Here is a 17,355-nt window from a genome sequence, read left to right on the forward strand (position 1 = left end):
AAGTGCAGCAATTTTGTGGAGAAGGATCTCATGATTCACGGTATCAAATGCCTTTTGAAGGTCTAAAAGAACCATACCAGTATATCTACACTTACCACATTCCTGTCTAATGTAATCATGTAAGTAAATCAAACACGTATCAGTTGAGTATCCTGAACGGAAACCTGATTGAAGTTCACACACAGGATATTTTTGTACGAGGAGACCATTCATTTAATATTTCTACCTAAGATAATCTAAGGTATGTTTCTGGATCAGTTGATGGAATACTTGAACTAGGTAAACGTTTTATCTGATAATTAGTCTGCATATAGACAGCTTTATTTAACTAAAACTGCTTTATGTACGGTGACAAAGGATCTACTTTTACAGATGGATCAGGGAAAATGTGGTTTCTTAATTCTAGTTGACCTGAGTGCTGCTTTTAATACTGCTGGGCGTAGTTCATTACTTGAAGATTGTAAGACTGTTGGCATTGGTGATAAAGCATTAACCTATTTAAAAAGCTATCTTGAAAATAGAATATATCGTGTATAAATCGGCTGACCCTTATCGACCACAAAACCACTATTCCCCAGTGTGTGTATTGGGTTCTATTTTTTGTGTTTATACTATTGAACTGTCACATTTGCTACAAAAAATCAAATTATTCACCAGTGATATTCAAGTCTACATGCCTCTGAAAAGTATAACGGAAACATGAAAATCTTGACATCATGAAAGTAGTCAAGGTCTGGATGAATATGAAACAATTGAAATTAAATGTTGACAAATCAGTGATTAATAGTAAGGAAAAAACTTATTTAAGTGGAATTAGGATATCCAACCTGAGACTATGTGGGACTACTATAGTAGTGAAAAGGGTGGTCAAGGGTGTAGGAGTGTCATTTGACAGTAACCTAATACTCGTATTTCATGATCAAATTAACAATATAGTAAAAGTAACAGGACACCATTTACGGAACATTGCCTTTAGAAAGAAATATTTAGATCAGAAGCAACAAGAAGGTTTGTATTCCGGTACTCAAAAGCATATATAAATGACTTCTGGTTTAAAAGAAATTAAGATACTATCAGGATTAAGTTAAAATCGAAAGCGCTTATAGATACTCTACAAAGATATAATGCCTGTAAAGGAAACGCATTTTACATTCTGTTCTAGTTTTATTGATATAAAGAATCATAACTACATTGATCAAGTAAAAGTGAACAAAATAAAAACAGTATATTATCAACTGATTCCTCATGTAATGCATTCGCTAATAACATAAAGCATTAACATAAAATATCTAAAACATTAACACGGAATTAGAAAACAAAATATTTTATACACATGCGCAACATTTGAGACCCGTATTTCTTTTCCTTTTTCGAAATAGAACAACATTTTAGGTAAAATATACTGCAATATCACTACGTATTCGGCAACAATAAACAATAACGAAAACAAAAACTGTAAAATATAACGACAAACAGTTTTCAAAAACATTTGGGAGAGGATTTAAAAAGTGCGAATAACCTTTTCTAGACCCAACAGAATGACGCATTTCACAGATTCTATTCTGACTAGTGACAAAATATTTCTGTAACATATACACGGGGACTGCAAAGAAAATATCGTCTTTAACCTCTTCGTTGCTTTAGACGCCTTGTAGAGTCGGGCTAACAGAATTTTTTTTTTAACCGAGAGGAGCCCCCTTCATTCAAAAAGAAATTAAGGTTTAAGAAGGAAATAGGCAAGAACTGGTTATCCAACAGAATGGTTAACGAATCGAATAAACTTAGTAATCATGTAGGGAGCTCTGAAGCTATTGGTTGTTTTAAGAACAGATTAATTAATTTTATTGATAGGGATGACAGGTTGTAAGGGATGGAACTGCTTGGTGTAGGTCTTATGATCTCTTGCAATCTTCTTCATTCTTATGTTCTTATTTGTTCTGGCTGCCGCCTAAAGGAGGTGGAAACTCTTCAGCTAGACGATATTCATTCAAACCTGGCTTAGTTCCTGGGTTGAAAGCGGGTTTTCTCAACATTTACTCTGAGGAATTCCTTATTGTCCTTACGCCACACAGAGTTTGCCCCTCAACAGAATGAAGTTTCCTCGAGACAACCAGAATGAACAACTAAAGTTGTAAAACGGAGAAAAAAAAATGTTGACGTGTGAGCTTGGCTAGCTTGGTCTGGTTTCTGTAGCTAAAAAAATATGGCTCATATTCAGCCATTAATAACTTTGTAATTAAAGTTTTACTATTAATTGTCTTAAAATATTAGCTGAGCGTACTGTCATGAGTTAATTTCCTATTTGATAAACTCCTTATAGGGTATTGAGTGCATAAGTATAATGCAGGTAATATCTTGGGGGAGTCACCTTTAGTTACACCCCTGCGGACCAGACCCACACAACATTATTTTATTATTGGAAACTATTTCCCACTCGAAAAAAGAATGCTGATCACTTTTAAATTCTACTATCCCAACTTTCTGCACCCCTCTTTAAGGGGATTAGATTTTAAAATTGAAACTGGATAATTCTTAATGGGATTAGATCCTTCTTAATGCGGTCTGATCCCTCTTAAGGGAGTTGGATTCCTCTTAAAGGATTCAAATCCTCTAAAAAGAATCCAACAGCTTTAAGAGGGATCCAACTGCTTTAATAGGGCTTCAACCTCATTAGAAAGGATCTATACTTATTAAAGCTCTCCTTTACCATTTCTCTGAGTCCACCTTTTCGGCGCGATCTATTGTCCCTGAGGATATAAGCACTGGTAATCAACAAAATACTAAAATTCCTATTTGATGCTGCTTCCATCTTCTGCAAATTTGAACTTTTTTTTTTTTAAATTAAAAGTGATACGTGGAATGCTCAAGTGTAGCTTTTGGCATCGTTATATAAAGTAATTGCGAAAGAAATCACTAACCTACTCGTAGTTATGAAACAGACTCGTTTAGCTTTTTTGCTAGGGGGACATCATCCTCTAAGAATAATCCTATCTTGGTTAGTACCAGGCAATTCCATTCATCTTCGGGAGCGTCACGGTAGTAAAGAGTTTAGGTCTACACTGGCTGTGTGGTAAGGTGGCAATTTTTCTTGTGACCATATCATCCTCAGTATAATTGTAACACGATCGCCCTTTCTTTTCTCTTTACCCGCTGCACTTCCTTTTCTACACTCATTCCCGCATCCCCCCTACCGCACACACACACCTACTTATCTTTCTCTCTACACCCATCTTTCATATATCGAGATCTTTCTGATCCCCGGGGGAAGGGGCCCGGGGCCAGCGATGTCTCTCAGGATCGGCGATGGATCGGGGGTCAGATGATCCCAGGACATGGAAGGGGTCGATCCGTCTACCAGCTCACTCGTGTTGGCGACCGAAGGCAGTGACAAGTTGGCCAGAGAGAGCGCGCCGAGCTGGACAAAACAAAATGTAGCGTTTAGGATGAGGAAAAGAAAACATGTTTCGTTACCAAAAACTCGATTGGCTTCCAAGAAACCTTTGTGGGGTGGAACCTGTACCACGAATAGTAACGAAGCGTGCATTGGATTTAGTTATACAGTATTTCAACATTATGATTAGTAGGTCAGCTTTGGTCACGCTCCGTATGATATGGAACCGTGTTGAACTCCGACAACTGCAAATGTGGCTGCGTCTGTGTTTGTATCCGTCTCTGTGTCTGTGTGTGGGGTGTCTGTCATATTATAGTATGCGAGGTTGGAGCTATGCTTTACATCTCCACTTATCAAACTTTGCATTACATTCGGTTATAGCGTAGCCCTAAATTGTTTCTTCTAATATTCCCACAAACTGGCATAGTTATATGAAAAGATCCTAACATCTTTTAAGCAACCTATCTTTTTTTTCCCCACGTGTTCTTGCTTTTTTCACCCCATACGAACAGATACTCTCCCAGGTCCTTCTATTCCTTTCTTTACCGTAAAGATAACTATCATGTCACCCCCCTCTCTCTCTCTCTCTCTCTCTCTCTCTCTCTCTCTCTCACTCTCCACATTTCCTGGAGGGTAAGATGCTAGGATATGAGACAGTGACTAGTGGAGTGCCTCAAGGGTTGGTACTAGCTCCTGTAATGTTCCTTGTCTACGTAAATGGCATGATGGAAGATACAAGAAGCTATGTTAACATGTTTACAGATGATGCAAAGATCATGAGAAGGGTGAGAGATAAAAGGGGTTGTAGGTTGTTCGAAAAAATATTTTGACATCAGTTATGCTTGAAGTCCAGAAAACGTAAATTGTTAGAAATGGGTACTGCCTCAAAGAGACAACCGTTGAATTATTTCATGATAAGTGAGGAAACTACAAAGGCGAATGGCAAGGATTTAGGAGTGTGGATGCAGGGTAATCTGTCACCTGAAAATTTAATAGTAAGATTGTGGGAGAGACGTGCGGTCTGCTGAGAAGCATGAAGGTGGTCTTTCGCTATATGGATGATGAGATGATGAAGAAAATCATATAGACCCTAATCCGCCCTAGACTGGAATATGCAGCAGTGGCATGGTCCCCACACAAAGTAATTGATTCTTTAAAATATATGTACCTTGTAAGAAAATTGATCATATATGTTCAAATTTTGACTGACAGAGTGAAGAGAAGAGGCAAAACAGGTAGCTTCGGGAAACGAGCTTTACGGGTATGAGTAAATTCTACAGAAGTCGAATACGGGGGTTCTCAGACACAAACGAAACAAGAAGTATTTTTGAACATACACAACTCTGTAAAATCTGTGCAAAGGGTTAGTTGGAAAAGCATGATAAATAATAATTGTTCAACGGAAGGTGCAAAACAGTAAATCATGAAAAATGTGGTACAGAAAATGGAAGAAACAGAAACAATAGAATGTAAGAAGAATGCAGAATATATAAATGACTACACATAAATTGCAGAGGAAGAATATATAAAAACAAAACGCATGATCAACAAATTTAGAAATCAGCCTAAACTGTTTCATGGTTTTGTTAATGGCAAACAGACACAGGGAAGGAATCGCCAAGTTAAAACCTGTCTTTACTTGAAATTGGGGATTATAACTTCTCCATCTTCCGGAAAGGGACGGCTTATAACTTCCCCATCTCACGCTAAGGGACGTCAGTGCTGTATAGACCAAATAGATTTCTGGGATTGAAGAGGGGACAAACAAAAGTGATATGTATGATAACCGATGCATATTGTAATGTTGAAAAAGGTTTGAGTAGACAGAAAAACAAGAATAAAGATTGGAAAGGTGGAAATTACACATTACTTATGGTGTACTAGTATGCTGTGAAGAGCAGACTGGAATGAGGTAGAAACGGTGACAACTAAATGTTTGAGGTTTGTTCGTGGCAGGGAGTAAATTGAAGAAAAAATAAAAGTACAAGATATGTGTTGTAAAAGGTATGTAAAACATTTAGGACTGGCGGCTAACTGGGAGGATTTCAACAAAGTCAGTGACATGAAAGTTAATGTCCAAGTGTGTACTAAAATATCACTTTAGTCATGGATCATTCATATCTGATTTTTGCATTTTAAAATATTTGTGTTATCACACATTTTTACACTTATGCGGATATTTTCAGCAGAAATGTCTAGATAATAGTTACTTGGTCTCGTTTAGAATAAATTCTCAAACTAAAGAAGCAATGACAGGTACCTGCAAGCGGTGGCCGTAGAAGATGGATGTCCGCGAGAATCATTTCCTTGCTGCTCATATTTAAAACCCGTCAACATCCTCACCTCCATCTGGAGGCACGGCCCTGAGGAACTGACACTCCTCCTGACTGGGCCCAAGTTCTCTCTTTATCACCTAACTGTATTTCCTCAACCTTTTTACATAAAGAGAGCTGACAACAGGTAACTACCGACCATCTCCTTCTACATACAAACTGGTGACAGAATTTGCCCTAGATTAATACAACAATTCTGAAGTTTCTCATTAGAGAGATCTATGGGAGCGCTCAAGACTGTTGCCAGTCACTGTAGGACTGCGGGTTCCCAGTCAGTGACTTTTGAGGTAACAGTGATTTTTCTCAAACTAAGAAGAGAATTAGCAAGGGGAGGTTTATCTCCTTACCTTTTTATCATGTGCTATGTTGGTCTGACTGTCCAACTGACTATGGTCTGCTCTTGTATGACACGGTGGATACGAGTCTCTATGTCAGTTATCAAACGTGGATGCTTTGGTCCAAGAGGTTCCCAGCTTGATCACTTTCCTCATCCTTTTTTTAGAAATTTAGAGTGTGCTTATAGTAATGGCAAATCACATTTTAGAGAAGAATATTTATGCAAGCGTGTAAACTATGATAGGTAAACAAAGACATTGATTGATCCATGACTAAATGAAAAGAAACCATCATGAGCAATGCTAATCAATTGTATTACAAGTAAGTTCTGTGAGTTTGTGGCCATTATTATAAAAGTCAAGGTTACCTTGCATACTAGCATAGAGTCGAAATGATAACTACAGATAAAGAAAAGCTAATGTGAACTTTTAAACGATTGAATCTCCTTGACAAAGAAACAGGAAGCTTTATGCAAACTGAAAGGCATTGTTCTTGAGGCTAAAGACTACTGTGTATAAAACATACTTTGTAGGAAGTGATTTTGAAATTAACTGCATGTATGGTTTTCAGAGCATGACATATTTCCAGTGTCAAAGTAAAATGCATATATGACAAGACTGCGCGTTGCAGAAGCTAAGATAGGTGTGAAAACAAAAGAATTTCTGCTCTATACATTTGCTCTATCACTTCAAAATTCAGAACAATAACCCTGAATTAAAATAAAAAAGACAAAAATTTACGAAAAGGTACATAAATATAGAATAAAAGAGGTCTTAACTTTATCAAGAGAACGAAAAAAATCATAAAGCTATTGAGGTAACAAAAAATATAACTGTTGAGAGAGGAGAGGTATTTGTAAATAATAATAATAATAATAATAATAAATTAAGATAGTATTAAAGCACTGCTCGAAAAATGGACAAAGGTAATAGGGTATTACTGTAGAAAGTTGTGGAATTTTTTTTTTTTTTTCCGAGAAAAAGTACATGTGAGAAGACCGGGTACAAGAACACTACCGAGTTGTTGATCCCTTTCTTGTTCGACCTAATCCGACAAACTTCTTTCGAAACCACAACTGAAATCATTATCGTTTTCAACTCTTACCGGCTTTCATTTTCATGTTAACTTGTGTATTCAATGGTTATTTCTTCGTTATCTACTATCATCTTTATTCTTTAATACGTTTGTTAATCAAAGTGAATAAACAATCATGAAAATACCGAAAAAGAATTACATCATTTGTATGGCCATACCTTCTTTCTGAAATGACAGATGACCAATTGTAAATAGACCAAGCACGATAAGAAAAGTACATTGAAGATAATACTTTTTAAACTGTATATATATCCATTCAAGCATATGGATTTGCAACAAGTGTCTAGGAACTATGCAAACTTAGAAATATACTAATATAACACGGGCAGGATGCCAAACAAGTAAATTGGAAAGAGACGATTGCTTGCAGTCATCATCTGTGCGCTCGCACACGCGTGCATGCACGAACACAATGTAACACAAATTGTACTAATAGGACTTCTAGAGCAATAGGAATTATGTAGACCACGTTGAAAATTTGCACGAAAATACACGAGAACGCACGCAAGCATACGCAAGCGCACGCAAACGGATACATATACACATACACACACATGAGCGCTCACGCGTTTATTTAATTATATTTACCTAGTTGTACGTATTATACAGGGTTGGAGTCGTGCTCATGGAGTCCATCGCTTTGCCTCCACTCAACAAAAGTTGCCTTAGATTCGTTTATGGTGTCAGCTTGGATTATACAATTCATCCAACTTATGTGGAAATATATTTCTTAGCATCTTTTACATACATACATATACCAAAGGCTTTTTCCCCCTACATGGGGGGTAGCCAAAAAGAAAAAGGCATAGAAACCACTCCCACCCATTCCATTTCCTATATATTCCACTCCGCTCCACCCTCCTACCTCCCTCTTATCTTGGCACCTCCTGGATGACGGGTCATCCCTGCATCCTGTCCACTGCCCTGGGTCAGAAGCAGTGTCGCAAGACACAGCACATCCACAGCAAGGCCGCTTCATAAATTCGGCGACCCTCCCTCTCCGTCCCCTCATGCAGAAAAGGAGAAGACAGGGAGAAATCCCTTCGGGCTGCGTCAATTTTTTTTTTCTCATAAATACTTCCTCACCCCCCATCCCCCATCCACTCCCCCTCATGTATCACAGCATCATCTATACATCATCTTAGCACCTTTTAAATAAGTTTAATTCTTCAGTGCTGTACCATGACCTCTTGTTGATCTTTCATTCCATACCAGCAAATCCTCTTTATTTTTTTATTATTATTTTTTTATTATTATTATTTTTTTTATGAAGATATCACTTCCACGTCGCCTCTCTTTTCACTCTTCCAATGTTGGAAGCACTATTTTTTTTTAATCTTTCGCATAACTATTCATTCCATTCATCATGTCGTTTATATAAAATAGGAGCATTGAAGGTGTCAGAACTGAGCCTTGTGGTAACCCACTAGTCATTCCTCCCCAGTCCCTCTTTTCATCTCTTACTACTATTCTAATATGTCTATCGTCTAAAAAGTCTTTTACCCATTTCAGTGTGTTTCCTCTAAGGGAGTGGGAGTTGATTTTGATACTGTTGTAACTTATTCTCTAAAAACTTTAAAACTTCTCCTGTATCGATTTTTGTGAATAAGGACACTACATCGAGACTTAATATTTTACTATTGGCTGGTATATTATGGCTTGTGATTTTACTTATGAAATCTTCCGAGTGCTTAATTGATAAAGATTTACTTTGCTTAAAAGGGATTCTTATGTAGTGTCCTTATTCACAAAAATCGATACAGGAGAAGTTTCAAAGTTTTTAGAGAATAAGTTACAACAGTATCAAAATCAACTCCCACTCCCAGTAAGAAAAATCATAAAATTAACAGAGCTATGTATTAGAACTAATGTTTTCTCTTTCAAAGATCATTTCTTTAAACAAAAATATGGTTGTTCGATGGGATCAAATCTTTCTCCAGTATTAGCAAATCTATATATGGAATATTTTGAATCATATTTTATATATTTTTTAAAAAGATAGAAAAAAAAATCGCCAACCCTGGTGTCCACTAACCTCATACAATAATACCTGTTAAGTCCGACTAAAATTGGCATTTCAAAGCATAACAGTGCCTTAAAATAGTTTCTTATTTCACTGTAAAAGTTTATATTAACTTATACTGCATTGAATAAGTCAATAGTTGATATATTTATCCTATATACAATGTTAGGTTTCTAGTTTTGATATATTTGTCCAATATAAAAAGTTAGGTTACAAAGAATGCAATGGCCTCCGCTAGCGGACCCAGGGATCTGGGTGCGCACGTCCTGTGTAATAGTAGTCCTTGATATATATATATATATATATATATATATATATATATATATATATATATATATATATATATATATATATATATATATATATGTATAGATATATATATATATATATATACATATACATACACATACAAAGACAGACACACAGACACGGACACACATGTATTAACACACACACACACATAGGCACACACAAAAAGACACACGCAGACACATACAGACACAAACACTGACACAGACACATACAGATAATGGCACAAACACTGACACACAGCTATTTTCCTCCCGAGAGAGAACTCAGGGCTCGTATGACCGATCTATGGGTAATGCTTTGACCTTACACGCACACACACACACCCAACTCCCCGCCCACGAGAGTTGGAGTAACGATTCGAAGCGCAGCGATACTGAAGTTATTTTCAACCCTGGGCAGGATTCGAACCCGAACCGCCGTAGTGACAGTCTGGGACTCTACCAACCGCGCCACCGAGTCGTGTGTGTGTGTGCGTGCTTGCGCGCACGCGGAAGATAGAAATAAAGGTGAGGCGGGGAAGGGAGACTGCTGACTGTTAAATTTTTATGCTCTCAGTACTATTGGGTCTCCTAGGGCCCTCCTGCGGCCCAGATTTTCGTAATCTTCTTTTAGAATGGAGACTGATATAAGAATTGACTTTCTAAGAATTCCTCCTGTCCGCTTTCTTTCTCTGATTTTTACTTTGTTGGTTCTTCTGACGTTTCGCTTCCTTTAAAGCAGGGGTGAAAGGAGAATAGTTCCGGCCTCTCCCTTTGTTTTAGAAACAGGTTGGCTCCGGTTTTTTCTTTAGGTGGTTGGTGTTGGTTACTCATTTCGTGGTGAAATCAGCCAGGAAAAAGTGTACATATTGTGTACAGGAAAAACGCACAGCTACCAGAAACCTCCAGCGAACCCGCAAGCATGAGTACCAGGCCCAAAACCCTCTTCCACCTGGGGACGGTATCCCATGTCCAACATGTGGAAAGCGCTGCGCCTCAGAGTTTGGCTTGAGGAGCCATCGGCGCATACATCAGTGACATCAATAATGATCTTACCAATGTTTTGCTTTATAAACTTTCAAGAGAGAGAGGACACCTTCGTCGTCAACGACGGACTGCCTTAACTAAACATGTACAATAAAGGTGGCGGCACACTATGCTAGCATGCTCCTTACTTTCGCTACTGCATTTGAGTAGACGCGACTTTGGTTACAATTTAGTCTTCCGTAAGAACCTCTCAACAATATATCTAACATTCGTACATATCTAACTTCTCTTAGTTCGTCATTCAGATTCTCACTATATGACGCAAAAGTAATTTGACATTTGGAAATTTGAAAAAAAAACAAAAAAAACGTAACCGAAGTCATTTCTACTCAGATGAAGTAGCACAAACAAGTAGCATGCTAATGAGAAATGCCTACTGTCCACCATCTTAACTATTAAATATAAAAGATGCCACAAAATCTGCTGGTCACCTAGGAAAGGCCTGGAGGACCCTGCAAAGTTTACGTGCGATTGCCATGTACACACCACGATCATCACGTGGCATGAAACGTGCATGATGTCGCCCACGATCTGACGCTTCTCTGCCAGTGCGACCCTGCTCGACCCCACCTAACCTAACCCAGTGCAATTATGTAATTACGCACCACGGGTAACTTACAAACGCGGTATATATAGCGGCTTCTGCCGCATGTAAAATCAGTTCTAGAGGACGGACGTCTCTCCACTCCAGCTCACTCAACAAGCGCCCAGCAATCTTCGCCGGCCGGTGGTGGCGAGGATATATATCTCCTTTGCTGCTGCCGGTCTGGCACAGGCCGACCTCTTTGCTGACGTCGGCAGGCGGGTTCACACCAAAGACAAATACACACATTTCCCAAGTCACGTAATTCTCTGTTTTCAGAGTAGTGCTTGGAAGAAAAGAGACACACGCACACTTGCTCGCTGGCTTAGCAGAAGCCCAACCCAACTCTTATTCAAAACCCTTAACTGATCGCCGGGTGGTCGACAGAGGAATTGGGGAGCCTCTCTATCCGACCGGCCTGCACCCAAGCGCTGGCCTCTTCGCTGACGCTGGTGAGTGAGTTTACACTTCTGACATTTACACACAATTCCCAGTCACGTAATTCTCTGCTTTCAGAGTTGTACTTGGAAGGAGAAAGATAATACAACATCCGCCCGCCTGCTCCCCCTCGCACCGCCACTGTATCGACTCTACTGACTCTCAAACCCAACCTGGGGAAAAGCAGGAAAAGCTCATGCCTTAACCTGAGGCTAAACAGGAACGCGCTCTCTACACGCGGGAAGTGACCTCTACTCACTTTCCGTAAGATACGTACACACACCTCTCACGAACATAGCCACGACCCACGCACAAACATCTACACTTACTTTTTCTTCGACTAAAATTCGTTTCCTTTCTAACTTTCTCTTATACTACATCTTCTCATTTCAGTTTACCTCCCACTAAAGATTTTTCCGTTTTTCCACCTTTCTCTACTACTACGCCTTCTATCATTTTCTGAACTTTTGATGATTCTAATCCCGGCGTCGGCGCCTCCGAGTTCCCTGTCCATTTCTCCCGAGCCACGACCACCAACAGCCCCTAATCGATCGCTTAATCGCCCGGTGGCAATAGCCCTCTTTTATACACTACTCTCTTTTCATTTTCTTACAGACATTCTTCCACTCCCACAAAAACCGATCCCACGCAAGCAGGTGGTCTTACCTAGCAAGTCGCAAGTTCACTCGTACATTACAATAAAGGAGACGAATTCACCAAAACCTCTTTCTCTTCACCAATAGTAACATCGCTACAGGCATCAGAACTCAGTTCTATGTGCACATGTACAGTATATAACACAATACACGTCTTACAAAGTAGTTGGCATTAGAACTTACTTGTGAAGGTGGTAGGCACGTTATGTAGTAGTCACGATCCGGAGGATACGCAAAAGCTGGTAGCTCTCCATCGGCTATGTCAAACTCCGCTTCCAGGTCCTCCTTCTCTTCACCAGAGGCTTCTGACATTAGAGCTGAGTCTTTCGGAAGAGGGATGTCCGAGCTGGAGTGATTGTCGCAACGGGAGTGCCGTTTCCCCCAGAAACTTCCATCCATTTGGTCTTTCTGAAACAATGATGATAGTAAAATCTGTCTAGCTATAGTATATATCAAGGGATTCTTCCCCTTCTAAGGGAGGTAGCCGAGTCAAAGGCATGTATCCACTTCCACCCATTCCACTTCCATCCACCACCCTTTTTCCTTCTTATCTCAGCTCCTCGTGGATGAAGGGTCATCCCTATCTCCTGCCTACTGTCTGGGTCGGAAAGAATGCAGCAAGGCACAGCGTCACCAATGATGAAATAAACAAGTAAATGAACAAGTCATTAAGTAAAGAAAATAGATAAACATTATGGTTATAGGTATGCTATCATGGTTATCTCCATTGTGTTGTAAATGGCCAACTTAAAGGTCTTCGTGGCTTGATGAAATTGTATCATCATATGAAAATTCTTGCCAGTTCATTTAATATCTTGATGATCATGGCCATGAAATTTGCTCATAGTCTTTTACCTTTTTAAAGATAAAATAATCATATCTATCTAGTGCATCAAAAGCAGAGATGCACAGTGGTGGAACCAACGACAGGTACCTACTAATGATGGCCCCGCCAGGTGGGCACCAGAGAGAATCATATTTCCAGTTGTCCATCTTCAAAACTCTCAAGATCCTCACCTCTATCTGGAGGTGCAGTCTCAAGGAGCTGACTCTGTCTCCGGACCAGGGATGGGGTGTTAAAATCTCCATCAATTTTGACTTTTGCCTCCCCCCTCCTCCTCCTACTTCATCTCCTTTTCCTCCTCCTTCATCTCCTCCTCCTCCTCCTCCTTCATCTCCTCCTCCTCCTCCTCTTTCTTCACCTCCTCCTCCTCCGCCTCCTTCTCTTCCTCCACCTCCTACTCCTCATTTTTATCCTCCACCTCATACTCTACCTTCTACTCCCCCTCCTCCTCTTCCTCCGCGACCTCCTTCTCCTCCTCCTCCTTCTTTTTGCCGGTGACAAAAACAGACCTATAGTAATAATGCGCAGACAGTACTCTAAAGTTTCCTCCTGGAAAGCTCTAAGAGAGGGGCCAAGGGGCGCTGGTAGCTACTATGAAGCTGCGGGTTTGCATGCAAGGAAAAACGAGACGACAGTTCTTGTGAAAGCACTGGGGCTTCTTTACTTCGTAAGCGGCCCTAAGAGTCATGTCACTTCTCCTGAAGTGACACATTAGCCGTCTAACATTAAGAGGGATTATTTTCTTCCATACTGATTAAATTGCACTAACGCGATATCTTGAAGTTTACTCGTATTTGCTTTAACGCCGGAGTTACGAAAGGACTCTCTACCGGCAGAGGCTGTGGGACTAAGCATTTCAAGACACTTACCGGTATCAGTCCATATTTCCTCTCCAGATGAGATTTCCGTATCACGGTGCGACACTGACCCTCATCTTCAGAGAAACATGACGTCTCTGGCGTACACTCATGTCGCGTCCCAGGCGTCCTCGGAATCGCTGTGGACCCCGAACGTTTTCTCTTGTACCGCTTCGGAACGGCACCCCTACCACAGATGTGAGATCCTTGGTCTCGGCTCTGGTTCCTCTCGTTCTGGCTCCGATGTGATGACGGAGGTCGATGGTGGGTGCTTCGTTCGTGGTGATGGTCGCGGCTGTAATTTTTGTTGTTGTGGCTGACGTTGGAGAAGCCTGGCGAGTGATTGGTGGGAGTAAGATGGTCGGAGGGGGTATATCGGGCACACTGCCTCCCATGGTCAAGGGAAACAACTAAGTTCGCCTCCTGAGGTAAAAGGAGGAAGAGGACAATGTGTTTTAAAATATATGGAAAACAATTATTCACATTGTGAACACAAACACGCACAGACGGAAATTAACACACATGCCCAAACTCAGTAAGGGGGAGGGGAGGAGGAGGGGATAAGGAAAGGGAGGAAAAGGGGGGGAGGGGATTAGGAAAGGGAGGGAAAGGGTGAGAGGGAAAAGAGGAGGGGGAAATGGGAAGAGAAGGGGAGGAGGAAAGGGAGGAGGGAGAGAGGAGAGGTAGAGGAGGGAGGGGAAGGGAAGGGGGGGAGGGGGAGAAAGGGGGAAGTGGGAGGGAGGGGAGAGAAGGGGAGGGGAAGGGAGGGGAGGGGAGGGGAGGGGAAAGGAGGGGAAAGAGAGGGAGGGAGGGGAAAGAGAGGGAGAGAAGGGGAAAGAGAGGGAGGAAGGGAAAGAGAGGGAGGAAGGGGAAGGGAGGGAAGGTGGGGGAGGAGGGGAGAGGTAGCTGGTGGGGAAGGGAATGAAAGAGAAAGGAGATTAGGGGAGAGGAGAGGAGAAGAGGGGAGACGAGAGGAGGGGAGACGAGAGGAGAGGAGGGGAGTAGAGGGGTGGGGAATGAATGAGGAGGGGGTGGGGAGGAGGAAGGGGAGAGCATGGGAGTGGAGAGAAGGAGAAAGAGGTGTGGAAAGTAGAGGAGGGGAGAAGCAAGGGGTGGAGAAGGGAAAGGATAAGGGAGAGTAGGGGGAAAGGAAGGGAGTGGGAAAGGGTGGGGAAGGGGAATGGAGGAGGGAGAGTAGGGGAAAGGAAAGGAGGAGAGGGGTTGGGGTGAGGAAGGGTTGAGGAGGGGTGGGATGAGGAGAGAGATCATGCGTCTGGTTCAGGAACCGAGAGTCAGAGCATTGGAAGTTTGCACCTTGAGATAGAGGCGTGAGTGCTGGTGGGATTTGAAGACTAATGGCGGGAGATGGTTCTCTACAGTTGACATGTTATCTCCCCGACAAGGGTAATGTCCCTTGCAGACACCCGATGTCGCTAATGCCAGACCATTTCCTTCAGTTGAAGGTCGATTTTTATACGACATGGGATCAAAATCAGTGGTGACCAGAACCCCTCTCTCTACCACTATTCTCCCTCCTCCAAGATAAGAGAATCATAAGAACATAAGAATTTGAAAATGAAGGGTTATGCAAGAGACCACAATGCCTACACTATGTAGTTCCATGACCATTACCATCTGTCATCCCCATCCATAAAGTTATCTAACCTTCTCTTAAGATAACCAATTGTTTCAGCGCTCACTACATGACAATAAGTTTATTCCATTCGTTAACCACTCTGTTGGTAAACCGGTATCTGCCTATTTCCTTCTTAAACCTTCCAATTTAAACCCATTACCCAAAGTGAATGTCTAAAGAGTGCACCATAGAGTTATTGTCGACAAGCCGGGCTGGTCTTCCGTGGTGAGGCATAGCGGCTGTGTCGTCCTTCTAGGGCAGCGTTTCCCAACCTGAGATGCTAGCAGCCCCTGGGGGTGCTGAAATCAATTATAGGGGATGCTGGGAAGCGATGCATTCATATATTTTCCTTTATCCATCTAGTAATAAGATATTACTTAGGGGGTGCTAGACTGCTTAGATCTGACTACAAGGGTTACTAAGGTTGGAAAGGGTTGAGAAACAGTCCCCTAAATGGTAGGCCACCTGTCGGACTCACAGCTCCATGTCGATTGGCACTTACCTTATCATTTTGGCTGCCATCAAATGATTATATTCCACTGTGTTGTTACTCTATAACAAAGAGTTTAAACTAGTCACGATTTATCTCACCCGTACTAGGTGGCACTTACCCTTTTGTTTTGGCAACTGCAGCCAGGTGATTTTTTTTCGGGTGTGTGGCGTCCACTAGGTAGCGAAGGGAAGAATTACTATACTTGATATGTCGTATGTGAATATCATTAAAACAATGGTGATGAGGGTTTTTAAGCAGGACTTCCTCCAGCCGAAACAGGGGAGACTACACCTTTATATCTGCTCCCTATCGAGATGGTCCTACTAACCTTGGCGGGCGAGGATCGCCTGCTAGAACAAGCGGAGGGCTGAAGCTCAGTGTTCCCCGTGGTCCGGAGGATCTCCGTCGGACTTCCACTGGGGCTGGGACACACGCACTGGGCCAGTTGGGAGCACCGGGGGCAATGATGGCGTCGCCGATCCTCCCAGCCGTGGAGTCGCGAGTGAGGCTGCCTGGGCTGCAGCCGGGGGACCTCGAAATGGTCTCCCGGACCATGGGTGGCTGGGGTGAAGCGCTCGAAGTCACTTCTTTGATTCTTACATGCCCAAACATCTGGACAGGAGCAAGACGATGTTCGGCCCTTATTGTTCCTAGAAGTGCGCTTCCGGTTCTCTAAGGGGAAGGACAGATCCAGTGGGTTCTCCCTGCATGGACGCCCTCGGTAGGCGGGTCTCCGTGCCGTGTACTCCGGGTGGCCATGTTCATTCTTCACGTCAGGGCAGGTCTGGTTGTCCGTCTGCATCGCACCGCCCTGACTCTCGGACCAACCCTTGCTGCTAAGAGTGTTGAAGGGAGTTGCGGGGTAGGAGGATGTTCTTGCGGCGTCGTCGTGCTCTCTGTAGGCGATGCACTGCTGCCGAGGTTGAGGCTCGGTATGTCCGAAGGGCGGACTTGGCGTCCATGTCTTCGGAGCCGCGAGGGTGGGGACCTGGTTTCGTTCGACGGAGATCATGTTCAGTCCTAAGCCTTCAGAAGCGCCTGGGGATGGGTAAGAGAGAGTTTGTATTACTCGTCTCACACACACACACATACACACGCACACGCACACACACGTCTCGCGCATCTCGACTGCATACCTGTCGATATATCTAATTTCATAGGACAATTCTAAATCGCATTCTACTTTCTCAAAATCCCAACCTCGCACTTTGTTGAAAATTATACTCGCCTCAGATAAATCCACGTGAAATTTCAAAAGTATCTCAGAGGCTCACCCGTATGATTGACATTTATCTTCCCGAGATGGTAAAGCGGGGCCTTGTAGTCGGGGATA

At 42.1% G+C, this 17,355-nt stretch overlaps 1 protein-coding gene across 3 annotated transcripts in view; it reads right to left on the reverse strand.

Annotated features, from left to right (window-relative positions):
* Positions 1 to 1,144: 1,144 nt before the first annotated feature.
* LOC143041790 (uncharacterized) overlaps positions 1,145 to 17,355 on the reverse strand; it is a 40,932-nt gene continuing 24,721 nt past the window's right edge. The window contains exons 2-7 of one of the 3 annotated variants that reach the window (XR_012967819.1): positions 17,297 to 17,355; positions 16,351 to 17,060; positions 13,906 to 14,316; positions 12,376 to 12,600; positions 6,072 to 6,216; positions 3,289 to 3,415 (exon numbers count right to left, since the gene is read on the reverse strand). The exon at positions 17,297 to 17,355 is cut by the window's right edge and continues 262 nt beyond it. Coding sequence is in view for 2 of the 3 variants with exons in the window: in XM_076213846.1 (XP_076069961.1) it covers positions 3,221 to 3,415; positions 12,376 to 12,600; positions 13,906 to 14,316; positions 16,351 to 17,060; positions 17,297 to 17,355 (1,600 nt within the window). In the remaining variant the exon portion in view is untranslated. Of the gene's footprint in view, positions 3,416 to 6,071; positions 6,217 to 12,375; positions 12,601 to 13,905; positions 14,317 to 16,350; positions 17,061 to 17,296 lie in introns of all 3 variants that reach the window. The other 2 variants (XM_076213846.1, XM_076213848.1) reach the window with 2 other exon arrangements.

Source organism: Oratosquilla oratoria, chromosome 32, assembly GCF_046742065.1.
Source record: "Oratosquilla oratoria isolate Oo_2021 chromosome 32, ASM4674206v1, whole genome shotgun sequence".
NCBI classification, from domain to species: domain Eukaryota; kingdom Metazoa; phylum Arthropoda; class Malacostraca; order Stomatopoda; family Squillidae; genus Oratosquilla; species Oratosquilla oratoria.